This window comes from Petaurus breviceps, unplaced genomic scaffold (genome assembly GCF_028583685.1).
Source record: "Petaurus breviceps papuanus isolate PSGF00001 unplaced genomic scaffold, PetGlider_PUasm1.0 90692, whole genome shotgun sequence".
NCBI lineage: Eukaryota > Metazoa > Chordata > Mammalia > Diprotodontia > Petauridae > Petaurus > Petaurus breviceps.
This window is the reverse complement of record NW_027187313.1, coordinates 1,717,947-1,745,359: the sequence shown is the minus strand read 5'-3', so window position 1 is coordinate 1,745,359 and position 27,413 is coordinate 1,717,947. Positions and strand designations below refer to the sequence as shown.

Sequence of the window (27,413 nt, the reverse complement as noted above, 5' to 3'; positions counted from 1 at the left end):
TTTTATGATCTTTTTTGATTTTGACATTAACACTCAAGAGTGTTAGCTATCCCTTCTAGCTTAGTCAACTGAGTTTCTGTTGAGCATTCTATCAGTGCCTTTATACATAAGTCAATTACAAAAATGTAGAACAATACATCAAGCCCAGATTTCTGGGGGTCTTCATTAGAGCTGCCATGTTAACAATGAGCCATTAACAACTGTTTATATCCACCATTACAACCGGTTCTAAAAGATGATGATGGTGATGATGATGATATCTAAAATTTATATAGTATTTACTATGTGCCAGGCATTGTGAAGCCTACAAAATGATTTGAGCTCACCAGAACCTGTCTTTTGTGTTCCTGATTGCAGTAGTGATGAGTAGTAATTTTTGTCATTTGTTTTATTTTCAAGTTTTCACAAACCTTCTCTTTCACTGAGGTTTGATTCCATCTTCCCATCATGGCATGGAGGTGTCACCCTGGGCTCTCCAGCATAGAACAAACTCTAGGGCTCCTAGCAAGCTGGATGGATTTCATGGCCAGTGGAGGAAGCTTGCACATCACTGAAATCACAGATCTACGACATACTGTAACAATAAAACTTTCAGCTGTCCTTGATTCTCATCCTCCATCCTCATCTCTTCTGGCTCAGGTCCCAGACCTAGAGACTCATGCTATTTTGCATCAATGATTTAAAGTATAAAGGTGCATGTGTTTATAATGTACAAATATTCTTAAACAGGAAAGTTCCTTAATACATTTTTTAAAGGTTCCATTTATAAAAATTCAATTTTCACTCAATATTTCACTAAAATCCTGCTTTTACAAACTTGACAGGACATCAAATGTTGTTTCTTTTTAAATTACATTTTCGTGGGAACCTATTTTGCTGAAGCAAGAGTCGATTATTGTTTACTTGGAAACCTCCCCTCTCCCTAACCCCCCACTTAAAAGGCAGTTGGCAGAGCCAGGTTGGAAGAGAACAGGGCTTTAAAGGCATGCAAAACAGTTCTAGTTGAAAGCATAAATACTGTGTGCTAAAGCATTTTCTGTGAATACATTGCCCATGATTCCATCTGTTCCACATGATTTCTCTCTTGCTAGAACATACTATGAGCAGATGTTAAGTGTAGCTTCATAGTTCAGATCAGTCACCATTGATTTATGGTCTGCTGTCCCTAGGGCTAAAGGATGGTTGCATCTTGAAATTATAGATTCCCCTTACTGCCTCAGAGAGTGTAGAACAGGGAGCAACCATCCCCTCATCCTTTTTCTTCCTTTATCAATTCAAATAATGTCATGACTTTTTTCTGAGCTGCTTCCTGAGAGAGAATGGGAAAGAGATGGTTTGTTAATCCCACCCTGGTTACCATGTGGCTGTGAGCACATGGCTTCTAAAACACTGTTGAGGCAAATCTGAACTTGGGTGTGGGTTTTCTCTTTTGTGTCTGTTCTTTGCTGACCTTAGGCAAGACAGAAATCCTTGGAGGAGACCTTGTAAATGGAAGAGTTCCAGAAGTGTTGGGTCTCACTGAGTTGGAGTTCACTAGCAGCAGAAAAGCAGTCCCTGGCAAGTCCTCCATAATTCATGGAGAGAATGGCCTTCAAGAAGAGAGCTAACCCCAGCCTGGCCATTTTCTCAGCGGTCATACTGAGAGTTATTTGGACAGTGCAGAGAAAAATAAAGTGTCAATTTAGCAGTCCTGCAAACTGCTTTACATACTGAAAAAAAAAATCATCCTCCCAGCAAATTGTAAGAGTTGTAATTTAAGTTTCATAATTTGTCGTTCTGTTAGTGTGCACTGGGATTTTTTTATTGTTCAGAATTTCTTTTGCATGTACGAATAAATTACTTGTCCTATACTTGGTTTTTATTGTACATGGAGTATCTTTGTACTCCCCCTTTTAAGCTATTAGTAAAATTCATCCCCCAAGTATCTGGGTGGTGTTTAATGAGGCAAAGAGAGTCATTGAGCCTAAGCCCTTTCAAAAAGGATCAAGCTCCCCCAGGATTAAAACCAATCCAAACTACATGCCTGGATATGAAATGGGAAGTGGGTTCAGGACTCCAGCCCCTCTGGACCTATTAGCAATTTCTCAATGTTTTGCACAAAGCAAGGCTTGCCTATGTGTGTATTTGACCCCTGTGTTAGAACTAGAAGTGAGGAGGGCAGAGCACATTCTTGGGTAGGGTGGAGATGCTTCTAGAGGTTAGGTTTGGAGAATAGAGCTGCTGGGGAGGGCAGAAAACAGACAGAGAGAAGAAGCGTAGTTCCTTAACCTCTCTAGGCCCTCATAAAATGGGGATGGCACTGGCGGGGTGAGGGGAATGTCAGGTAAGATGCCCTATAAGTATCCTTCCAGCTCAAATGTTTTATTATTCTTTCATTTGCTATATTTAAATTTTACTCCATTGAGAAACTACAAAATGAAAGAATTGAGCCTATGAACCCAACAAAATAGCATGCCAGGTAGGTCCTAGCATTCTTGGTTTTTCCACTATTGTACATTTTTTGGGATCTAGACATAAAGCTTTTAGCATGAAGGAGGGTAGACTTAACCATTGCTTCAAATTGTAAAATTGTAAACATGGGGCTTCTTGTTCATTAGGACCATTAACTTCTCTTCTGAATGCCTTTTTTTTTTTTTTAGTGTAACAAAACCTCTGGAAGTTCTTAAAAATGCTTTTTTAAAAAAGAATTTATCATCTGTTTTCCTACCTCCCTGCTTATTTAAATTTAGTTAAAAGGAAAAAAAAACAAAAAACAAAAATTGCATTGCCATCAGAATTCTTATTGTTGGGAGATGGGTTTCTTAGGGTAGATTGGGGGAAGATGTGAAGGGATGGTGCAGGGATTGGGTATATGTTCCTTTTAGGAGATGCAGATTTTGTACTTGGGACCCATCTAGGAATTCAGAAATTGAGTGATAGATGTTATAGGTCAGCAAGATCTTGGAAAAAAATTAATTTTGTTCTTTCCTGACTTTGTCCTGTGATATGAGAGGCACTGTATTAAAATCTCCTCTCAGTCATTTATTGACGTTAGACAAGTTGGTTGTTTTTTTAAATTCAAGAGTCTCAGTTTCTTCATCTATAAAGTGGGAGAAGAGTATTTGTAGAACCCACCTCAAAGGGTTATTGTGAGAAAAGTGCTTTGTACACTTTAAAATCCTTTTAAAATTAATTGAATTTCTTTCTCCCTTCTTGCCTGTGGTCCAAAAAGGTTATTGGCTCCATATCTTAATTTTCTATTCTGTTTTTTATTATCATACCATTCTTTGACTACCATAGAGATGAAGAAATCATGTTAATGGCGGTTCAGAAGCAATCCAAGTCTTGGGCTTAACTGATTACAAAATGCCTCTGGGGAAAAAAAGTAAAATTAGAGTAGTGAGGGCCCACTGAACTCTGAGCCAAAGGAGAAATAAGATTCTCCTTATTAAAAGCATTTTAGTCAACACTTGATTACATTCACTAATAGCAGAGAAGACCAGAGGCATGAATAATTAAAAATCCTGAGTTATCATTTGCAGTAAATAGGTAAGTTTAGTCATTTTCAGTTTTCAGCCTTGTCTGGATCTGTGTGACCCCATTTGGGTTTTCCAAGCAAAGATGATGGAGCGGTTTATTCTCCAGTTCATTTTACAGATGAGGAAGCTGAAGCAAACAGGGTTAAATTCCTTACCCAGGGTCACACAGCTAAGAAGTGTCTGAGAACAGAACTGAACTCAGGAAGATGAATCTTCTTTGACTCCAAGCTTGGCAGTCTATCCACTTACCTTGAATTAAGTACCTAGGTACAAATACACTCACCACCTTCACTGCTCAACTCCAGCACCCTTTAAGGTCAACTGAACTCCTGACAAAGTCCCCCCCACCATCTCACTCCATCTGTGTTCCCATATTTCTGCACCTTTATTCAGACTCCTCTATGCCTGGAAATTCCTTCCTCCACTGAACTCCTGACAAAGTCCCCCCACCATCTCATTCCATCTGTGTTCCCATATTTCTGCACCTTTTACTCAGACTCCTCTATGCCTGGAAATTCCTTCCTCCACATTTTCCTATCTATCCTTCATTTAAAATTTTTTCTTTTTTTTTTATTATGAACTAAGCAAATGTCAACAAACAATAGCCCTCTCCATATACAAAGAAAAAACTTTTAAAAGAGGTTTTTATATCAAACTGTGAGTCTCTATTCTAGCTTAGGCTTTTTAAAGTATATATAATATTAATGCAGTAGTGTTAATATTATATTTATTATATATAATAACAAATACAGTTTACTTGTTGATGTCCCCTTCTGAATTTACTTCTGCTCTTTTCTGTAATTGATAATTTTTTCCTCCCTTTCTTCTTTTTATCACTTTCACTACCCTCCTCATTGTCAGAAAATCTCCCCCCCAAAATAAAATAAAATAAAATCCCTCCCTTGTAATACATATACATAGTCAAGCAAAACAAACATACATTGGTCACATCTAAAAATATGTTTCATTCTAAATCTACAAATCCACCACTTCCTTGGATAATGTTGATCCTTCATTATAATTTTTCTAGAGTCATGACTAGTCACTGAATTCAGAGTTCTTGTGTTTTTCCAAGTCCTTTTCCTTTACAATATTGTTGTTATTATATAAATTAATCTCTTGGTTCTACTCACATCACTTTGCATTAGTTCATGCAATTCTTCTAGGGTTTATCTGGATCCATCCATTTTTATCATGTTTTTACCATGCAATAATATTCTAATACATTCATATAGCATAATTTGATCAGCCATGATGGGCACTCTCTTCAGTTTCCAGTTATTTCCTACTGGAAAAATGCTGTTATGAATATTTTGGCATATATTGCTTCTTACCATTTGTTTTTTCTCTCTTTGCAGCATAAGCCTAGTAAATGCATTGCTGGGTCAAAGTGTTGTACACACCTTAGTGATTCTTAGCTCCAAATTGCCTTCTAGAATGACTGGACCATTCATAAAACTTCTCCAACAGTCCATTTTGGTGTGCCTGTTCTTCCACAGACTCTCTAACAACTGCCATTTTCCTTTTTTGTCATTTTTGCCAATCTGATTGGTGTAAGATGAAACTTCAGAGTTAGTTTAATTTTGTCTTTCTGTTATTATTATTTATTTGGAGACTTTTCATATGGCTGTTGATAGTTAACCTTCTTATGAGAACTACCAGTTTCTATCCTTTGATCATTTATCTACTAGAGTAATGGGTCTTACCCTTATATATTTGTATCAGCTCCCTACTTGCATTAGGCAGTAGATACTTATCAGAAAAATTTTATTGCAAAGAGTTTTTCCTAGTTAGCTGTTTCCTTTCTTATTTCTTTTTGTGCAAAAAGCTTTTCAATTTTATGGAATTAAAATTTTTTCAGTTAACTTTCATGAATAACCCTTATCCCTTGTTTTGCCAAGTATTCTTCTATTCATGGTTATAAAAAGTGCTACCTTCCTTTCTTTTCTTTACTATTATGTGATATGATCTTTTGTATCTAGGTCATGTATCAATTTGGAGCTTATTGTGGTATATAGTGTGAGATGCTGGTCTAGGTCTAATTTCTTCCAGATTTCTTTCCAACTTTCCCAGAAGTTTTTATTGAAAAGCGAGTCCTTACTATAGTAGTTGGTATTCTGGGGTTTATCAAACACTGTGCTACTCTGTGCATTTGCTTCTGGGTCTTTTTTACTTATTCACTTGTACTGCTCAACTTTTCTAATTTTTAACCAAATATCTTTGATGATCAATGCCTTGTAGTATAGTTTGAGATCTGATAGTGATAGGACCCCTCTTTACTATTGTTATTATTTTCCTTGATATTCTTGACTTTGTATTCCTACAGATAAATCTTGTTATTCTTTTGTCTTATTTTATAAAGCAGTCCTGTGGTATATTTATTGGCATGACACTGATCTGTAAAATAAATTTACATATTTACTATATTTAAATCTGATAATTATTTGTAATAATTATCATTTTGGTTATGTTAGCACAATCCAACCATGAGCAATTGATACATCTCTAATTATTTAATTCTGTCTTTTTTATGTAATATACCATCTTAATTACTCTCCTGGCTTTGACTCATACTCATCACTTGCTGGATTTCTAGAAAGGGTCTATCTCAAGCTCCAAAGCTAACACTGCAGGTGGTTACTCCTAATACTTTTCCTCACTAATCCCCACCACTCCCATTAACAATTAGTCAGTAGACCATTAGGTCTCAGCAAAAGCTTTTATACAAATGGCATAGCAAAAACAACAAACAAACAAACAGTAATTACAGAAACAGCTCACAAATATACACTATATCCATGGGAAAAGTGGACACAAACTTAAAGTACATCGAGACACACATGTGTGGAACATATATGCCCAAAGCAACTTATAGGTCTGGAGCTACAGAGCCTATGTAGAGTTCTTGCAAAGTTCAGTGTTAGGCATGGCCCACTGAAGTTAAGTAACTTGTCCACGGTTACAGACATCTACATTTGTATCCCTAGCACTTAGCACAGTACCTGGTATATAACAGGTATTTAACAAATCCTTGTTGTCATTCCTTGCCTTTCCTCTCCTCCAGGATGGCATCTTTTTGTGGAAGATGCTTTTTCCATGTCTTGTTTCATCATTTAGAGTCCACAGGTGGGGAGCCTGTAGCCTTGAGGCCACATGGGAGTGAATGTCAAAGGGCTGCACTTGAGGATGGACCTAGAGTGCCACATATGGCCTCAAGGCCACAGGTTCCCCACCCCCCTGATAGACTCTAAAGCACCAAGGTGGAAAGAGCCTTGGTCTGTGGAGTAAGGTAACCTGTTTTCAAATCCTAGTTCTAATGTTTACTAGAAATGCTATCCTAGGCAAATTATTCAACCTCTCTAAAGTCTCAGTTTCCATCTGTAAAAATGGGGGGAAATATGCTTATACTTCCTACCTTACAGAGTTGTCTGAAGAAAGCATTTTGTTAACCTATAAAGAAAGCTCTATAGCATGGAACAGTGGGGAAAGATCTGACTTAGGAGTCAAAAAAGTGGGTTCAAATCCCACTTAGGATGTTTGCCACCTGCATGTCTCTAGATGAGTCTCTCAATCTTCCTGGGCCACAATTTTATTTCCTTATCTATTTAGACCCAGCTCTAGATCAGTGTTCCTGTGTATGTCACTATGAGATATTTGAGAAGGGAATATGTCTTATTTATCTGTGTATCCCCCAGAATTCCTTGCTCAATTGTCCAGCCCAGTTCTTCACACATACAAGGCAATCTTAGAATCATAAATTTGGCACCAGAAAGGATATGTAGTAATAACAGCAGTCAATATTTACATAGAGCTTTAGGATTTTGCAAAGCACTTTACAAATATTCTTTCATTTTATTTCCACAACAACCCTGGGAGGTAGGTGGTTGTTATTATCCCCTTTTAAAAATGAGGAAACTAAATGGTGGCATAGAAGCAGGAAACTGCTGTGACCTCCCTCCCTAATCACCTCATATACCTATAAAATATGACTCTAAACAAACTTTAGAGCTGCAGAACCCACAAAGTGACAGAGAGAAACAAATCTCCCTCTGAAGGCAGCCTGGCAGGTGGACAAGAAGGGTCCATCACAGCATGCTGGGAGCTGAGCCCAGCCCTGAGTGATCCCATGGTTTTAGCCGCAGGGTGGCCCCCCACCAGCAGCGGCTGGAGCAGACTTCAGGAGAATGGACTACCAGCAGCTGTGGTGGTTTCCAGAATTATCAACCCATAAATGCCAAAGACTAAGTAAAAGTTCAGTGTGGAACTCTGTCAAAACTGATGGGGATGGAAGAGTGTAGTCTGGCCCCTGCCCCCGGGGCAAGAAGTGGTGGAAGCACGGCAGCCTGCAGCCACTGCTGCTTGGCTTCTTCAGCTCCTGGCCTGCAGATCGTAGGGGGACCAAGCGACCATCAGAGGGTAATCGCTCTTGCTTTAACCTGCTTGGATCTGAATCGCAGTCTTGGGTGGTGGTCCTGGGGCGTGTGACCAGTGAGCCAGAGCTTATGGGGGCTTCAGAGAGGGCACTCAACTAATAGCTCCAGCAGCTGCAAAAACCCCAGCAATTTGGGACAAAGCTTTCTTCCCTGGAAGCAGATTTCTACTGTGTCAAAAAGCTCAAAAGTCAAGTAATTGAGTGGCAACATGAGCAAGCAAAGGAAGCAAAGAAAGCACAGTAGTCAAACCTTAGATTCCTTTCTGGGGGACAAAAATGTTCAAAGCATGAAATGGGAGGAAAACAATGAAGTCAGAACTCCTGCACCAAAAGATTTCAAGAAAAATTTGAACTGGGTATAAGCCATAGAGGAGCTCAAGAAGGATTTTGAAAATCAAGTAAGAGAAGTGGAGGAAAAATTGGGAAAAGAAATGAGAATGATGCAAGAAAATCATGAAAAGTGAGTCAACAACCTGACTGAAGAAAACAAAACCTTAAAAAATAGACTAACTCAAATGGCAAAAGAGGCCCAAAAAGCCAATGAGGAGAAGAATGCCTTAAAAAGCCAAATTTGCCAGATGGAAAAAGAATTTCAAAAGCTCACTGAAGAGAATAATTCCTTCAGAATTAGATTAGAGCAAATGAAAACTAATGATTTTATGAGAAATCAAGAAACTAAAAAATAGATGCAAACAAATGAAAAAATAGGAAGCAATGTTAAATATCTCGTTGGAAAAACCACTGACCTGGTAAATAGATCCAGGAGAGATAATTTTAAAATTACTGGACTACCTAAAAGCCATGATCAAAAAAAGAACCTAGAAATTAAAGAAATTCTCAAGGAAAATTGCCCTGACGTTTTAGAACCAGAGAGCAAAATAGAGGTAGAAAGAATCCACTGATCACCTCTTGAAAACGATCCCAAAAAGAAAACTACTAGGAATATTATAGCCAGGTTCCAGAGTTCCCAGATCAAGGAGAAAATATTAAAGCAGCCAAAAAGAAACAATTTGAATATTGTGGAAATACAATCAGGATAAACAAGATCTAGCAGCTTCTACATTAAGGGATCGAAGGGCTTAGAATATAATATTCCAGAAGTCAAAGAAGCTAGGATTAAAACCAAGAATCACCTACCCAGCAAAACTGAGTATAATGTTTCAAGGGATAATATGGTCATTCAATGAAATAAATTCCTTTCAAGCATTCTTGATGAAAAAACCAGAGTTAAATAGAAAATTTGACTTTCAAATACAAGAAGCAAGAGAAGCATGAGAAGGTAAACAGGGAAAAGAAATCATAAGGAACTTATCAAAGTTGAACTATTTATATTCCTACATGGAAAAATGATCATTGTAACTCATGAAACTTTTCTCAGTATGAGTACAGTTGAAGGGAATATAAATGTGTGTGTGTGTATATATATATATATATGTATGTATACATACATATATATGTTTATATAGGAGGGTGTATGTGCATATGAATGCATATGTGAGTGTGTGTATATATGTGTACAGATATACATAGACAGAGGGAACAGGTTCAATTAAATAGAAAGTAATGACATTTTAAAAATAAAATTAAGAGGTGAGAGAGGAATATAATGAGAGGAGATAGGGAGAGACAGAATAGGGTAAATTATCTCATATAAAAGAGGCAAGGGAAAACTGTTACTATGGAGAAGAACAGGAAGGCAAAAGGAAATGGGTCAACCTTATTCTCATTGAATTTGGCTCAAGGAGGAAATAACATACACACTCAATTGTATATCTTACCCTATAGGAAAGTATGGGGGAAGGGGATAAGAGGGGAGATTACAGAAAGGAGGGCAGATCAGGGGGAGGGTAGTTAGAAGGAAACACTTTTGAAAAGGGACAGGGTCAAAGGAGAAAATAGAACAAGTGGGGGGCGGGATAGGATGGAAGGAAATATAGTCATTCTTTCACAATATATCTACTATGGAAGTGTTTTGCATAACTACACTTGTACAACCTGTATTGAATTGCTTGTCTTCCCAGTGATGGGAATGGGGATGGGTGACGAGGGAATAAGGGAAAGAATCTGGAAATCAAAGTTTTAAAATTAAATGTTTAAAATAAAAATTTTTACATGCAACTTGGAAATAAGATATACAGGCACTGGGGTATGGAGACCCATCTTGTCCTCCCTGAAAGTCAGAGGAGGGATGGGGGAGGATATAGGAGAGAGCATTTAGTGGGATCGCTGTTTTAGGGTGGCGTGTAGGAGAAAGATGGAGAGAAAATTTGTAACTCAAAATCTTGTGGAAATGAATGTTGTAAACTAAAAATAAACATAAAATTTATTTGAAAAAAATAAAGATGAGGAAACTGAGGCAGTGACTTAAGTGACTCCATATGGTATCTGAGTCCAGATTTGCTTTATAAAGGTCTGATTCCAGGTGTACACTCTTTACTGCACCACCTCACTGCCTCTAGTAAGTGTCAGAGGCAGGATTTGAACTCAGGTCTTTGGCTTCTGAGTAACAGTATATCTGACCTTAAGGCAATGAACAAGGCAGGAGTAATAACATTCTGGCTTCTTAAAGAATAAGGGAAGAGCTAGGGCATTATAGGAGTTGCTGACAAAGCTCTGAGGTTCTGCTTTTTACAATCACCAGCTCTTGCCAAGCTCAGGACTGATGGAATAATGAGGAGTATAAACAAGTATTTGATTTAAGTAAGACGTCTGGCTTTGTTTAGCAGTTATTTACTGGATACCATAGTAGCACGATAGGTTTGTGGGGGATGTGGGGGGTGGGGAGGGAGAGACAGAGATGGTGAAAGACAGAAACAGAGACAAAGACAGAGTCAGAGAGACAGAGAGAGGCAGAAACAGGGACAGAGTCAATGTGATATATAGAAACAGAGAAGCAGAAACAATGAGAGAGAGAGGGACAGAGAGAGATGTTTCCTTCATGGAATGATTGATAATGTAAATGCTTGAGAATAAAAGCATAATTGTTTTAGACACGTCAAAACACAGGCAAAGAAGGAAACAACATGGTTGTGATCAGTTATGAGAATGTAGCATCTCTAGGTCTCCTTTTAAAAAAATAAAAACCAAATGTCAGTTAAAACAACGGGGGAGGGAAGCACTGTTGTTAAATCCAAGGAATAAAAATGAATGCATTTCCTGATGATGTGGAAAATAAGTTAAATTTATGATGAAACTTTTCAGGCTCCTAGTCTAATTCAGAGGAAGCAACTTGAACAAACAAGACCACTTCATTGTTTATTGAAAACAAATGAAAAATGAAAGGGACCCTTTGCAGACAATATGCTTGTTTATTAATAATGATAATCATAATAATAATACCAGTAATAGCAATATATAGCAGATAGCACTTTACATACATTAGCTCATTTGATCCCAACAAAAACCCTGTGATCCCCATCTTACAGATGAGGAAACTGAGGTGCCAAGAGGTCAAGTGACTTGTCAAGGGTCAGACAGGTAGTAAGTGCCTGATGCAGGATTTGAATTCAAGTCTTCCTGATTCCAAGTCTTATGAACAGTATCTGGGAGCTCTAGAGATACCATCCAGTCCAGTCATCCATGGAAAAGATGCAAAGACAGTATCTACATAGTACTGTCAGCAGAAAGCAACATTGCCTTCCTCATAACTAAAAGCCCTCACTTTCATATTGTGATTTCTTCAGTGAGCTTCTGTACCTCCTTTTCCATTTGGCCAGCTCTACTTTCTTTTTTTGGATGGGGGGGAAGGCAGGGCAATTAGGGTTAAGTGACTTGCCCAAAGTCACACAGTTAGTAAGTGTTAAGTGTCTGAGGCTGGATTTGAATTTAGGTCCTCCTGATTCCAGGGCTGGTGTTCTATTCACTGCGCCACCTAGCCCCGCGCTCCCACACCCCAGTTCTGCTTTTTAAGGAGTTCTTTTCTTCAGTGGATTTTTGTACCTCTTTTTCCATTTGACCAAGCATTCTTCTCTTCATTCGATTCTTGTGCCTCTTTTACTTTTGGTCTATTCTGGTTTTTAAGGTGTTGTTTTCTTCAGTATTTTTTTTTGTATCTCCTTTACCAAGCTATTGACTCTTTTTTCATGATTTTCTTGCATCACTTTCATTTCTCTTCCCAAGTTTTCCTCTACCCTTCTTACTTGATTTCTGAAATCCTTTTTGAGCTCTTCCATGGACTGAAACCAATTCATATTTTTCTTTTGAGGCTTTTGATGTAGCAGTTTTGATTTTGTTGTTTTCTGAGTTTGTGTTTTGCTATTTCCCTGTAATAATAATAATAAAATAGTAACTTTCTATAATCAGGATTTTTTCCTGCTGTTTGTTCATTTTTCCAGCCTATTTCTTGACTTTTAACTCTATGCTTAAGTTGGGGGGAGAGGGGAGGGAGCGGGGTCTGATTCTGGAATAGAGAGGGCACTGTCCCAAGCTTCAAGTTTTTTGTGCAGCTGTTTTCAGAGGTAATTCCAAGGAACTGTAAATTTTTTAGTTCTTCCAAGATGGTATACTCTAGAGAGAGGTGGAATTGAATTCATCTTGACAAACATTTATCAAGGTGCTATTATGTACCAGGTACTGTTCTAGGCAATGAGGATACAAAGTCAAAAATGATACTGTCTGGGCCCTCAAGGAGATTAAGCTCTATAAGAGGAGACTAAAGGAACCAGGGAATAAAATGAGTCCAATATAAGTCAAATACTCTGTACAAAGGTTGGGAATAAAAGGGCAAATGAGAGTACAAGTTCACTCTGAAGAATCTATGGTTTTGTTTAGTATGACTCCCATATTGTCATGGGGCTCGGCATCAGAAATGGATATGATTTTATTAGTGGAAATAACATTAAGAAGATGCATTCCTGTTTGGATTGCTACTGCACCCTAAAAGCCATGAGACTTTTCTATCTGATTTACAATTGTAACCTTCCATTTATGGTGTTCACCCTATTAGAACATAAGCTCCTTGAGAGCAAGGATTCTCTTGCTTTTCCATTTGTATCCCCACTTTTTAACAAGAGAAAGCATTAGCCTCTGGACAAACTAATGGCACGAATGTTGAGTTTTAAATGAAAGCAAGAATTTAACAAAATGAGGAGGGGGTACATTCTGGGCATGGTGAAACAAACAAAACAAGGTCCAGAAATGGTAAGTGGAAGAACCAAAAGACCAGTCCGACTGAGGAACAGTATATGGAAGCAAGTACTGTATAATAAAGTTAGGAAGGTAGGATAGGGCCAGGCTGTGAAGGGATTTAAATATCAAAGAGAGGAGTTTATATTTAATCAGAGAAGTAGTAGAGAGCCACTCAAGTATATTGAGCAAGGGGTGATATGGTTGGACCTGCTTTAGCAAAGTCATTTTGGTAGTTCTGCGAAAGACTGATTAGACTGGGGGAGATAGAAAAATACTATATATGTCTATGTATGTGTACACATACATATATGTACACACATATGTATTTATACACACACACACCCCTTAACCTACAGTTGTCCCTTGTAACAAAGAACAAAAAGAAATAGGGGGGAAAAACATAGCATAGCCAAACCAACCAAAATCTTGACCATGTTTTACTGTATATACAATGTTCTATGCCTATAATCCATCTACTCTGCAAAGAAGTGGGATGGAGAACATTTTCTAACCTATTATCTGGGGTCAATATTGGGCACTGACCAATGAACAGCATCCAGTTTTGTTTTTTCCATTAACATTGTTGTAATCACGTTATTGTATGGTCTTCCTGGTTCTACTCACTTCACTCTGTGCCATGCTTCTCTGAATTCTTCATAGTCATCACTTCTTATAGCAGAGTAATACCCTGTTGCATTTGTGTCTACAATTTATTTATTTAGGCATTCCCAACTGATGGGCATCTACATTGTTTCCAGTTGTTTTCTGCTACCAAAAAAATACTACTGGTTGGTTGGTTTGTTGGTCGGTTGGTTGGTTGTTGTCCTTCATTCTCAAAGAAGACAAAAATGACATTCCTATGCTAAAGTCAAGTTTCAATGTGTCCAACTGTGGCTGTTCTTGATGTCTATAGGATCTTTCTTTATGTATTTTAAATCCTTGGAGTCATATGCTTGGCAGTGGAATTTCTGAATCAAAAAAATATAGAAATTTGGGTCATTTTTTAGCCTGATTCCAAATTACTTTCCAAAATGGTCAGACCAATTCACAGCTATTGGCAGATCTCCTGCGTGATGGGTTACCTCTGAATTGCATTGATTTACACTTCTCTATTAGTGATTTGGTGCAGTCTTTCATCTGATTGTAATTCGTACTTTTTAAAGAACTTTTTGTATCCTTTATCATTTGTCTATTAGGGAATGGCTATATATTTGAATTCACTATTTTTGTTAGATATTAGAACCTTATCATAGATAAAGCAAAGGCTCAACTTCAGCTGTGTAGAGGATGCCCCCCCCCAAAAAAAAACAACAGAAAGCACAATTCCTTTCATCCATGGCTTTGGGGCTCACTAAAATATTTGTGTATATATACAAATACGTATGCACACATATATAGGCATTGTAAACATATGTATATGCATGTACATGTTTCTTCACCAGGATATATGCATATACATATACACATATATTTACACATGCATGTGCATATATGTGTATATGCATACGTGTGAATAAAAACAGATGATAGATAGATAGATAGATAGATAGATAGATAGATAGATAGATAGATAGATAGATGATAGATAGATAAATGGAGAGGTCTAGAGGATGAAAGTTAAAGTTAAAATGTATCTCTGTGTTCTTATTTCTCCTTGCTCTTCATCTTGGGCTGGATAAAGGTTAACACACTGGGTAAAGGCACCAGATGGGAACTGCCCAGGGCCAGACCCATTGCTCGGCTGCCTCCCCATTTTCCAGCCTTACACTGAATGCTGGATGACTTGACAGCTTCTTATTCCAGTCTTGCATAACTCTGGCATTCTCTGTTCCTCCCAAATAACAACCCAAGCACAAATTAGAACATTGTTTTTCTTTTATGCAACTGTGAAACATCCAATTAGCCAAAAAGAAAAGGACAAAAATTGTGGGTGGGAGAGAGGGGAGGAGACCCTCTCCAAGTGCATGCTGACTGGTTGCAGCTTTCTGCTGCAGGTACCATGGTCTTCCTGGGTTGTTTCCTTCTGCTCACAGGGAAGAGGTAAAGCAGGAACTCTAAAGGTCTGGGGAAGGAAGAAATTTTCTTTAACAGAAGCAAAGGTCATCTTACCCAACCTGTTCTGTTAGACTCAGAATTCACTGGTCATAGTCCTTCCCTGCCTGCCTCAGTGGCATCATCACATAGAGTAAATTCTGTTAGTCTCTGAATGGGAGAGCAAAGAAATACAAATGATGTGCTAAGAACCTGACTCTGCAAAGTCCACGTGGCCAGGGATAGGGACTAAACCTTACAACATGGGTCACAGTGACAATCACACATAACCTTCCTAGAGTCTCTGTTCTAAAACATCTCTTGCTGAGCATTCTGAGTTTGGTATGCCTCACAAGTCAGGGCTACATATGCAGCAATTTTTTTCCCAATTCATAGCTCCCCTTCTTACGCTGGTTGCATTGATTTTGCCAGCACAAAAGCTCTTCAGTTTCATATCTGAATTATTTCTTAAAGATCTTTTCAGATTTCTTTGTATTCCTCCTACTTTTTCGTCTTAGTTGCATTATTCTATTCCATTACATTATTATGTCAAAATTCACTTAATGACTTCTCTATTTTTGCATTTAGATTGCTTCCAGTCTTATTTTTAAGTATGTAGGATAGGATTATAGACATAAAGCTGAACCAACCTCCTAGCCCAACACCCTCGCAATTTATATATGACGACACTTTGAAAGTCTTTGAGTACATCTCTCTCTGCATTTCAGCTCTTAAATTCTGTGATTCAGAGACCATAAGCAGCTTTTCCCAGGATTTTGACTATGTTAGAAAAGAAAGAAATAGGATGATAGCTTAAAAGGATGGTAGGGTCAAATGAAGGGTCTTTTTTAAGATTACGGAAACCTGGGACATATTTGTAGGCAACAGGAAAGGACACAGCAGATAAAGGGAAATTGAATTTTTGAAAGGACATAAACTACAATCTCTTCTTAACCTTTTAAAAAAATTGTACCATCCTTGTGATTTTGTTAGCATAGGGAATTCCCGGAGAGGAAGTTTTCTCTACTAGTGCAGATGGCACCTGTTGTGCCATTGATCTTAGAGAGTTTCCTGGGCCACTGAGAGGTTAAGTGATGTTGCTGTTGAGTCATTTTTGGTCGTGACTCTTTGTGACCCCATTTGGGGTTTTCTTAGCAAAGATACCAGAGTGGTTTGGCCATTTCCTTCTTCAGCTAATTTTACAGATGAGCAAACTTAGGCATAAAGTGACTTGCCCAGGGTCTCACAGCTAGTAAGTGTCTAAGGTCAAATTTGAACTCAGGAAGATGATGCTTCCTGACTCCAGGCCCAGCACTCTACTTCGTCATGTAATATATGTCAGAAGTAACACCTGTACCCAGGTTATCCTGACTTCAAAGCTAGTTCTCTATCCATTACACCACACTGCCCCTCACTTTAATTATGTTTTCTAATTTTATTCTTTTCTACAGTTTAATGTCTAAGCAGCAAATAGCAATGAAATCAGAAAAATCCATCATGCGGACTAAATACATTGTGGTATGTGGATATAAATGCAAAGTGTTGTTGTACCAAGGAGAAGAACAAATATGAAGAACACAAAGAATTTTGGAAAGGTTTTTGTGAAGTGCTGCAGTCAATAAAGCAAAGGAAAAAAGTAGACTCAGCAACTATATCTATGTAAATAAACAGTATTAAATAGCACACAACTCATGGCAAATACAATGAACAACACTTGTACTCCTTTGTTAAGGAAATGAACTTAAACTTCATTTTTTATAAGAATTGGTAAATAAAGGTTGTACATGCAATTATTTACAGCCACTTGCTTGTTTTGTTTTATTATTTGTCTTTTTTCCATTTCCTTTGTTATTTGGGGTTTTTTCTAATGATTTGGTTCATGTCTTTGGTTCTAGGTCATATATTTGAATATTTGCTTTGTAGAACCAAATTTAAATTTATTAATAGATTCATTATTTTAATTTTCATATCTTAGGTTCTCTCTATTCAAGAACAGAGAAAAAAAGAGAGTACTTATAGGAAGTACGGGAAATGACTTGGAGTCAGAAGGGTTGCAAAGAATGCTAATTTTTGACCTTTTCTGACTTTGTGACTTTAGGCAAATCACTTAACCCCTCTGAGTCTCAATCTGTTCATCTGTAAAATGGGAACAATAACATTAGTACTGCCTACATAACAGATTGCTACATAAACATGAGCTAGGACTGTGTAAGTAAGGTGGATTTTAGGATGTGCAAAGTGGATTTTTGCTATTTCTTGAAGTTCAATTTCCCAGGATCCATAGCCATAATAATCTCTCGTTCCCAGGTATTAGATATGAATTCCCATAGTTATGGTTCAAAACATCTCCACCATGCTTGTGCAGTATTATATAATGATAAATAATATAAATAACCACGATGACTACACAGTGAGATACAGGGATGGGGTGACGTAAATTTGTTGAAGCTATTGCTGTCAATATGCCTTCTTTATCTGTTGCCCCTATAAAGCAGGTGGGCAGTGGGCAGTGAATGGGGAACCTTAGGGTTGAATGCACAAATGCTGTGTGAGTCTCAGCTGGCCCCCATTGAGGCTCAGGGGTAACCTTAGGGTTGAATGCACAAGCTGGAATGCTGTGTACCTTGATCAACCCCCATCAAGGCTTGGGGGGAATCTGTGTGTGCCTCAACTAGCCCCCATTGAGCCTTGAGGGAATTTAGGGGGATGCACAGGTTGTGCCTTTCTCAATTGATCCTGTCCAGACATAGGGGTAGTTGCCCTGCCTTCTTGCCAGCCCCTGCTAGAAGGGTGACTAGGGAATGCTGTAGAAGTTTGTCTTCCCATTATCAGCAATTCTCTTCTGAGAAAACTAGACTAGAATAAAGTAAGATTATTAACCCCTTCTTAGTGTCTTTGCTGTCTGACCAGATCAAGAGTGAACCTGTGCTAGCAGCCCTCCTGTGTGCTGTGTTTATTTGTCTTACAGACTGCTATTGGAATAATTGAAATTCATCATTCTCACAAGAAGATGGTGACAGGATCATTGAATTTCTGAGTTTGAAAGCCACTAAGGAAGTAATCAACTCCAACCACCACTAAAACAAGAATCTCCTATTCAACAGCTCCAAACAAGTAGCCAACCAACCTTCTGAGTTTGGTATGCCTCACAAGGCAGGGCTACATATGCTTGTGAAGATATTCTCTGCCTGGGAGAAAGCTGTATGATTCATTGCTGGGTTAAGTCCCCTGAACTTGTGCTGAGGGGCAAAAGCAGATAATGACGTTTGTCATATCTGGTAGAAGGGGAAACTTCCCACTTGGGGAGGGTAGTTCTTGGAGGGGTATTTCAGGAAGACCTTGGCCAGAGTTAAAAGAATGTAAGTTCCTGGGGGGGCCTGAATAACTTCATTTTTATCTTTGTAGACTCACCTCTAGCCTTATCCCTGCCACTTCTTAAAGTCTCTGGTTCCCTTAACACTCAACTCCTACCACATGAAATCTACAACCTACTACATGAAGATATTCTTGATCTCACCAGGCACTAGTGCCCTCCCATCTAAAACTATCTTGTCATCACTCTAAGTACCTAGCATAGAGCCTGAGGGTCACGGAAGCTTGGGGCTCTCCCTTTGCTGCTCCATTACCTGGCTTCTCTTTGATGGAATTAGACTCCCCTGTGCATGCCCTTGTTAAGGTAATGAACTTAAACTTCATTTCTCATAAGAACTGGTAAATAATGGTTGCACATTGCTATGGGAATGGGAATTTAAGATCTTCCCTGCCCCTAGGCCCTTTGATAGGCTTAAGTGCACCTGGAGCCTGGAGGCTTGGTTTTCAGGAATGCCCACACCTTGGTGCTCTGTGATTGGGCAGTGGGTCTAGAGGGTTGTGCCATTCTCTGAGCCAGGAGAAGGCTATATATACCTTGAAGTGAGGCTTTGTTTTGGGGCTCACTTTGAGAAGTGTTGTGTGATTTGACCAGACGAGACTCTGAGCAGCTGTCGAGCCCCCCAGCTTTGAAAACCCAGATGTTGGTGCTTCCCTCTCTGGTAACTGACTAGGTGTGGATGTAATGGTCAGACAGTTGGGAAAAAAAAAAAAGTTTTTTTTTTTTAAGTATCCAATGTACAAAAATAGGTCAGGTGTGGAACACGTCATTTATTCTCCAACAGACAATGGGATGCTAAGCAGTAAAGAACAGGAAAATGGTCAGGAAAATAATATTAATACTAATAAATCAATTGAGAGGCTACCACTTTTTGGGGAACACATTTCCAGTGCTGCCCTTTAGCTGACTTACATTTCATCTTGCACTATTATCACCTGATAGAAACAATCTTTTCTTTTCTGGGAGCCCTCTCTAATGCTTTTCTTTGTCACAAATCTGATCTGAATTTTGCTACTATAAACATCACTTGTTCCAGTAATCACTGCCCTCATTGGCCAGTCCTCACAGGCCTTCTGGGACCTTTTGATGTTTATTGGGTCCATGCTAGAGGAGAGGAATCAAAGAAGGAGAAGCAAAGCTGCCAGGGACCTTTGGTTCAAGCCTGGCTAGTTGTGCCCATATTCCACATGGGGAGTGAGGCCTGGTTTGCCGTTATGCTGGGACCTCTCAAATCTTGTCTTCCTGAAATACCCCTCTAAGAACTACCCTCCCCAAGTGGGAAGTTTCCCCTTCTACCAGATATGACAAACGTCATTATCTGCTTTTTCCCCCTCAGCACAAATTCAGGGGACTTAACCCAGCAATGAATCATACAGCTTTCTCCCAGGCAGAGAATATCTTCACAAGCTCCAGGGATGACGTACATTCTATATATACTCTTATCTGCCTGTATATACTTACATTACCTCCATTAGGGTGTAAGCTCCTTAAAGATGGGACTTATTTCACTTTTAACTTTATTTCCCAAGGGATTAATAGTGCCTGGCACTCAGAAGCAGCCTGTTCCCCTTTCTGGCAGCTTATATTGGTAGAAAGTACATTATACTTAATTCTGCCTCCCTTCAACTTTTACCCACTGACCCAAGTTCTGGCCTCTGAGGCCAAACAGAACAAATCTAAACCCTACATAATAGCCCTTTAAATCCCTGAAGTTAGCTATTAAATCCTCTCTAGTCGTCTTTTCTCTAGGTGAAATATCTCATCACTTCAAAAGACTCTCCCATGGCAGAATCTCAAGGCCTTTTGAGGCCTTGGTTGTTCCCCTCTCTTTTTGTATTGCTGGGTGTGGGGGTGATGCTAGGATTTTCTCCCACTAACCAGAATGAGGAATGAGGTATTCTTGAAGAAACCCAGCTGTTTTGGTTTGGGACCCAGATGAATGGTGGGAAAAGTTGAGTTCCTTCTTAACCGGCTCTTAAACAATGAGTTGAAAGTGAAGGATAAGTAAAGGAAATTAACACTTTTATAAATTGTAATATGATTTTATCGAAGGGCCATCCACAGGGTCTTTTAAGGCCACAATTAGAGAAAAGCAAGACCAGATCTTTCCATTCTTGGCCTGTTCGGTTGGACCCTGAAGTGCTGTGTTTCTCCAAAAATCAAAATTAAAAACACAAATTCTCTAGTGGTTTGGTAGGAATTCAGCCCAGCAAACTTTCCTTCCATTAAAAGTCACCAGCTGTCATACACTTAACTTTCAATGGAAAGAACTGACATGTAGAAACATTTCTCAGTTGATGTCACTTGTGAGTTTTAGTTTCTCCTAATGAAAAATGTGTTTGTATTAGTGCGGCTCTGGTGACAGGAAATCCCTGGAAGCAGGTTTGCCTCAGTAATGTGTTCTTGCCATGAAGAACTAACAGATCCATACAAACAGCCCATGTGGGGGATCAGTGTGGCAAGGGGAAAGGAGCAAACACTGTCTTGGCATGTGATACATGCATACCCAGTGCCTGGATAATTCATGGGTCGACTCCTTTTCATGGCACAGTGAAAAAGACCTTTCCTCTGGAGTCAAAGGACCTGGGTTCAAATCATGCCTCTGATATGCATTACCTGTGTGACCTTGGACAAGTCACTTGCCTTCCTTGGGTTTCCATTTCTTGATCTGTAAACTGTTCTCAGATCAGATCAAATGATCTCTAAGGCCCTTTCCAGTTCTAAATCAATGCTCCTAGGATCTATACAATGAGAGTAATAATAGAACTTGTAAGGACTACTTGAGTTGTAAAAGAAATCCTTTTGTAGAGAGTAGCATAATATATAAATGGAGCTATAATTATTATGACTTCCCCATGAAAGCCATATTCCAATCATTGTGAAGAGCTGGTCCTGAGTCTTTAAAGGTTACGATATGGACAACAAGCTCTGATGGGCCCTACCAAGCTGGAAAGAACTGTCAGCTGAGGGTCACCCTTGCTAAATGGAGAAAGGGGCATCTCTAGATGGTTAGCTGCTAAGTGGTTTTTTGGCCATAGCTACTCAAGAAACTTTCTACTAAGTCATGGAGAGATGACCAGCTTCATTGGTTGAGGGAGTACCTGTTCTAATCAGATGACTGATAGATTGATTGATTGATTGATAAATAGATGATAGATAAATGATAGAGAGATGATAGACATATGATAAATGGATAGATGATAGATAGATGGAAGATAGATATGTAGCAAAGAAGAGGACCCAATGTATGGCAAGGACCATATCCCTTCACTTGCAGCAGAGATTGTCATTGTGTGGCTCAAAAGAAGACAGAATAGATTACATCTATCCTCTTCTTCCCCTCCTCCCTTTCTCCAAGGAAGACTTTAATTCCTTCCAGGAGGGAAGCAGAAAATTGAGGCCAGAAGCCAATCACTCTGCTCTCCTCAGAAAGAGAGGGTACCAGAATAGAACTGTATCTGTCTGTTTCTTTAAATATTGTTAGTCTAGGGGGGTGTGATCAGGTTTGATCTAACTTCTGGTTGCTACTGAGAAAAGGAGGAACCTAAACTTTATATCCAAGGTTTTATCCCTTTCTCACCCAATACCAGTTCCACAATGAACATACGTAGCCAATAGCAAAGAAATCCACTTATCTAAATCATAGCAAAACAGACTTAAGAGTTGGTATGCATAGGGAAATATAGACCAGATCATACAGAGTGAAGGAGCTCTCTCATTAGGGAAAAGCAAGAGAAAGCGAAGTCCTGGATCCTACCCTAGGAGAAGCAAATTAGGGATAGGGACATGATGGAGACCACCCACTCTTCTCATGTTTTCCCAGTCTTTCTCTTCAACAACCTGAAGTAAGGTTCTTCCTTCATCCCTTTCTTTTTTTTTTCTTTTTGGAGGGGGAGGGCAGGGCACTTGGGGTTAAGTGACTTGCCCAAGGTCACATGGCTTATACATGTTAAATGTCTAAGGCTGGATTTGAACTCAGGTTCTACTGACTCCAGGGCCAGTGCTCTATTCACTGTACCACCTAGCCACCCCCCATCATCCCTTTCAAAGCTAGAAGTCAGAAGCTCTCAAAGCAATTTGAATCATGAAAAGTCCCAGAGTCCCCTCATACAGGGCAGGGTATTCATCTTCACCAATAAAGAGTGAGTCCCATTTCAATGGGATTTGGGACAGGGGTTACAAATTAGAAAGAAAGATAATAGACAGGTAGTGCATTTATTAAGCACTTAATATATTCTAGGCACTGTGCTAAACACTGAGAATACAAATAAAAACATTCAAGATAGTCCCTGCCCTTGAGGAGTTTACATTCAAAAGGGTATAACATAGTTAAAATAGGATGGTCATCATTATCTGAGAACAGCAACATCATTTCCTAGAAGTTTTTTCAATGACTTTGTAGGTACTGCCTGGGAATAGAAACTTTAATGTTAGTAGAACATCAGTTTTCACTTTCACTCATAGTGAGAAGACCTGAGTTTGAGTCCTTACTTTGCCACTTAGTAACTGTATGACCCAGAGCAAGGCACTGAATCTCTCTGAGCCTCATTTTCCCTTGTTTTTAAAATGTGGCTAATAATATCTGCCCTACTCCTTTCATAAGGCTGTATTAAGGATCAAATCTGTGTGAACATTTTGAAAACTATAAAACCATATTAAAAAATGTAAAGGATTGGGGGCAGCTAGGTGGCACAGTGAATAGAGCACTAGCTCTGGAGTCAGGAGGACCTGAGTTCAAATCTGGCCTCAGATACTTAACACAAAAACTAGCCGTGTGACGTTGGGCAAGTCACTTAACCCCAATTGCCCTCCAAAAAGCAAAAATAAAAATAAAATAAAATAAAATTTTGGGACAGCCAGGTGGCTCAGTGAGTAAGAGCACTGGCTCCAGTATCGGGATGACCCGGTGATCAAATCTGGGCTCAGATACTCAGCACCACACCCAGAAATAACTGGCCATGTAACCTTGAGCAAGTTACTTAACCCCAATTGCTTTAAAAAAAAATGTAAAGGATTACTGTGATTGTAAAGGAGGAGCATATCGTCCCTTTAGGGAATTACATTTCCCACCAATCTACACAGTAGGTCTATAATTGTTATTCTAAGTCTTGGTGGTCTCTCCAGACTCATGAGAAGTCCTTTAGTTTTGAAAGGAGCACTGAGAAGTAGGAATGAAGGAGGAATAGCACCTCTAGACCTCAACTTGTATTATAAAGCATTAACCACCAAAATTATGTGGCATTGATTTTTTTTAAATAGCAAGGAAGATTCATGGAACAGACTAGATAATAGAGAAACAAAAATAATTAAACTCATTTGACCAGTATTTGCTAAGCCTCAGGATGTATATTACTTAGGGAAGAACCCCCTTTTTGACAAGACCTGCTGGGATAATTGGAAAGCAATTGGGTAGAAATTAGGTCTATACCAGCATCCTGTACAATTGGTTCCAATAAGCTCATCACAGGAGTAGGACCTGAATGTAAAAGGTCACTAAACAAACAAACAAAAAAGAACAACGGTGATTTTCAGAACCATGGCTAGGATAGATTTCTTAAATAAGAGTTAGAGGAAATTACAAAAGATGAAACAGCATTTCAATTATATAAAACTGGAAAGCTCTTTCATGAATAAAATCAATAAAACTAGGATAAGAAAAGAAGGGGCCAATTGAAGGAAAATATTTTCATCACCTATCTCTGGCAAGTCAGATACCTAATATACATAGGGAATTAACAGAAATATATAAGCCCAAAAATCATTTTCCAATGGATAAATGGTCAAAGGATATGAACAAGCAGCTCAATAAATAGCTCTCAAAAGAAGAATTTAAAAAAACCACATGAACTAACTCACTAATAATATGGTAAATGTAGATTGAAAACAATTCTGAGGTTTCTGAAAGAAAATTAATTTCCCTCAATTGGCAGTTTCTTTTCTTTTTTTATCCTAGTTGCATTGACTTTATTCATGAAGATGCTTTTTAATTGCATATAATTAGCATACCTGGCAAACTGGCAAAAATGACAAACTATTGAAGGAGCTATGCCAAGACACCTGTGGTGGTGTCGTGGAGTCTCTGATTTCTCACCCATGACCCCAGGAAGTTCATCATTGGTAAAACTTCATTATCTAGCAAGATCCAACCAGCTTTAGTATTCATACATCATCACTAACATCTGCCCTTCTGATTGGAAGGCAGAGCCATGAACCCCCAAATCTCCACTTAAAGAAGGGTCTCAGCACAGATCTCTCTTAATTTTCCACCTGAAACAACTGCTTTGGAACTCCTCTGCCTTCTCTATCATGCACCCCCATTGAGTACCTTCCTTCTTCACTCCTTTTCATCTTCCTTTTGTGTCTCTTCCCCCATTAAATCCTAAGCTCCTTGAGAACGGGAACTATCTTTCCTTTTTCTTTTTTCTTGTATTCGTACCCCCCTGTGCTCAGCACAGTGCCTGGCATACAGTAGGTGCTTAATAAATGTTTATTGACTCCTGACTATTAGAATTGTAAATTGATTCTGCCCAAACCCCAGGACAGTACTATGGAAACCGAGAGTATTTCTATTTTTCCACCATTCACAGCTACCCCTATGCCTAGAAAATTATAACCACCTATTTTCAGGTGTTTCTTAATTACTGGATACCTGGGAGTAAATTGCCCTAAGTCCTCCCTGCTATTCTCTTATCCTCTGCTTCCTCAATCCCCCTCCTACTCCAGCTCTCCACGCCCTTCCCACTGTGTGCCTGCCGGAGTTCTTGTTCCAAGATGCTTCTGTCACTTTCAGTGTCTTCCTCTCCTATTCCTTCTGCCTAATTTCACTCAGAGATCTGGCTTTCCTTAGCTGAAATTGTAGCACTGTCTATTGTCTCTATTACTCACTATACTACTGTGTATCATCTGTTCTCTGAGGCAGAGCGAAGTAAGCAGAAGCAAGAAAACAATGTACACAAGAGCTACCCCATGGGGCAGCTAGCTAGGACCTTGGAGTCAGGAGGACCTGAGTTCAAATCTGCCCTCAGACACTTAACACAAAAACTAGCCGTGTGACCTTGGGCAAGTCACTTAACCCCAACTGCCCTACCTTCTCCTCCCCCCCAAAAAAATTATATATATATATATATATATATATATATATATATATATATATATATATATATATATATATGTAAAGGATGACTCAATCAGTAGAGGAATGGGAAGGGTAAGACAAACAAATGTAATATTAAAAACAAAAAAAATCAATAACGATAAGATTTTTAAAAGAATTTTGGAAGAAGTCAGAATGACAGCCTAAGCATAAGCCCCCCAAACCTGCTGCTGCTTGTCATTCCTCTGTGTTTTCTTGTTGTAGCGCTAAGAAATCCAAACATCCAAGACTTGATACTACCACAAAATGGAAAGGAAAGCACTGCCTTTTTCTATTAAATCGTTCTTCCATCATGTCCAACATTTCATGAACCCATTTGGGATTTTCTTGTAAAGATACTAGTTTTCCATTTCCTTCTCTAACTCATTTTACAGATAAGGAAACTGAGGCAAACAGGGTTGAGTGACTCGCCCAGCACTCTATCCACTATGGTGCCACTTTTGGGTCCCAGTACCTCCTATGGATAATTGAGCAAGCTCCTTTCTTGCTGTGGTGGGAGGTAGAAGGGGAAAACTGGGAAGGAGTAAAATTGCCTGTAAACTGCCCCTGTTCCTTTATCCTTGTGCAAAAAAACAAGAGGATTGGAAAGAGACAGAGACCAAACTTGGAACCTAGAGTTTGAGAGAGTGGCTTTTAGGGCTGACATTGAAAATGTTTGCTGTTAATATGTTTTCCTGGTTTTAGCCTGAATTTCTATTTTAGGTAAATTATCCTTTTCCACCATTACCATGTGATATCATGCAATGAATTATTGACTGGTCATGGGAAAGTAATTCAGAGGGAATGGGGGCTCAGAACATTAATTTGAAAAGATATGATCCAAAATCCAACTTTGCCAGAAGCCACAGAAGGGATTATTGCTGGACTTCCGTATCTCGGTCCACTAAAAATAATCAGCCTTACAGCTATCCCAAAATGGAATAGACTCGATCAAGTTATAAACATTTATTAAAAACCTACCGTGTTCAAGGCGCCGTCTGAAGCACTGGGGATACAAAAAGAGCAAAAGACAGCCTCTGCCCTCAAGGAGTTCACAGTCTAGGGGCAGAGAAACAATGTGTAAATAAACATATACAAAGCAAGGTATAAATAGGAAATAACTAGCAGAAGAAAGGCACTAGAATTAAGAGGGGTTGGGGAAGGCCCCCTGAAAGAAGGTGGGATTTTAGTTGGAGCTGAAATGAAGCCAGGGGAGTCAGTAGTCTGAGAGGAAGAGGGAAAGCATTGGAGGCATGGAGGACAGCCAGAGAGAATGCCCGGAGCAGAGAGGTGGAGGGTCTTGTTCCCGAAACAGCCAAGATTTTCTCTGGAGACCGTGAGTTCCCTGATTTTCAAGCAGAGACTAAATGGCTCCTTCCTTGTTCTCCTCTTCCCACCCCCACCCCCCGCCTTCCCCCCACCCCACTTCCAGCTGCTAGAACTTTCACCCCAAAGTTATCTTATATCAATTTTGTGTATCCCTCTATATATACGTGTTATCTTTCCCACCAGAGAGCAGTCTCCTTTAGGCCAGGCAATGTTTCATCTTTCATGCCTGGCACATAATAGATGCTTCTTGGTTAATTGAGGTTCTGTGGCACTCGCGCTGACCTACTGAGGTCCCTTCCAACTCTGGATTTCTATGATTCTATGAAAACTTGAGCCTTCAGAGAGACCCCTAGCAAGCCGAATGTTAGACAAGAGACCCCTAGCAATCTAAACATTAGACAAGAGACCCCGGTAAGCTGAACATTAGACAAGAGACCCCTAGCAAGCCGAATATTAGACAAGAGACCCCTAGCA

At 39.1% G+C, this 27,413-nt stretch overlaps 1 protein-coding gene and 1 long non-coding RNA gene across 3 annotated transcripts in view; one reads left to right on the top strand and one right to left on the bottom strand.

The window, feature by feature from the left end:
• RALGPS2 (Ral GEF with PH domain and SH3 binding motif 2) overlaps positions 1–16,910 on the top strand; it is a 257,390-nt gene extending 240,480 nt beyond the window's left edge. The window contains exon 20 of the mRNA XM_069065478.1: positions 16,560–16,910. Within this exon, the coding sequence (XP_068921579.1) occupies positions 16,560–16,571 (12 nt within the window). The 3' untranslated portion in view covers positions 16,572–16,910. The remainder of the gene's footprint in view (positions 1–16,559) is intronic.
• Positions 14,935–27,413, bottom strand: part of LOC138144183 (uncharacterized) — a 12,971-nt gene continuing 492 nt past the window's right edge. For both annotated transcript variants that reach the window (XR_011163881.1, XR_011163880.1), the window contains exons 2-3: positions 26,592–26,669; positions 14,935–15,139 (exon numbers count right to left, since the gene is read on the bottom strand). This is a non-coding gene — a long non-coding RNA (uncharacterized lncRNA). The remainder of the gene's footprint in view (positions 15,140–26,591; positions 26,670–27,413) is intronic.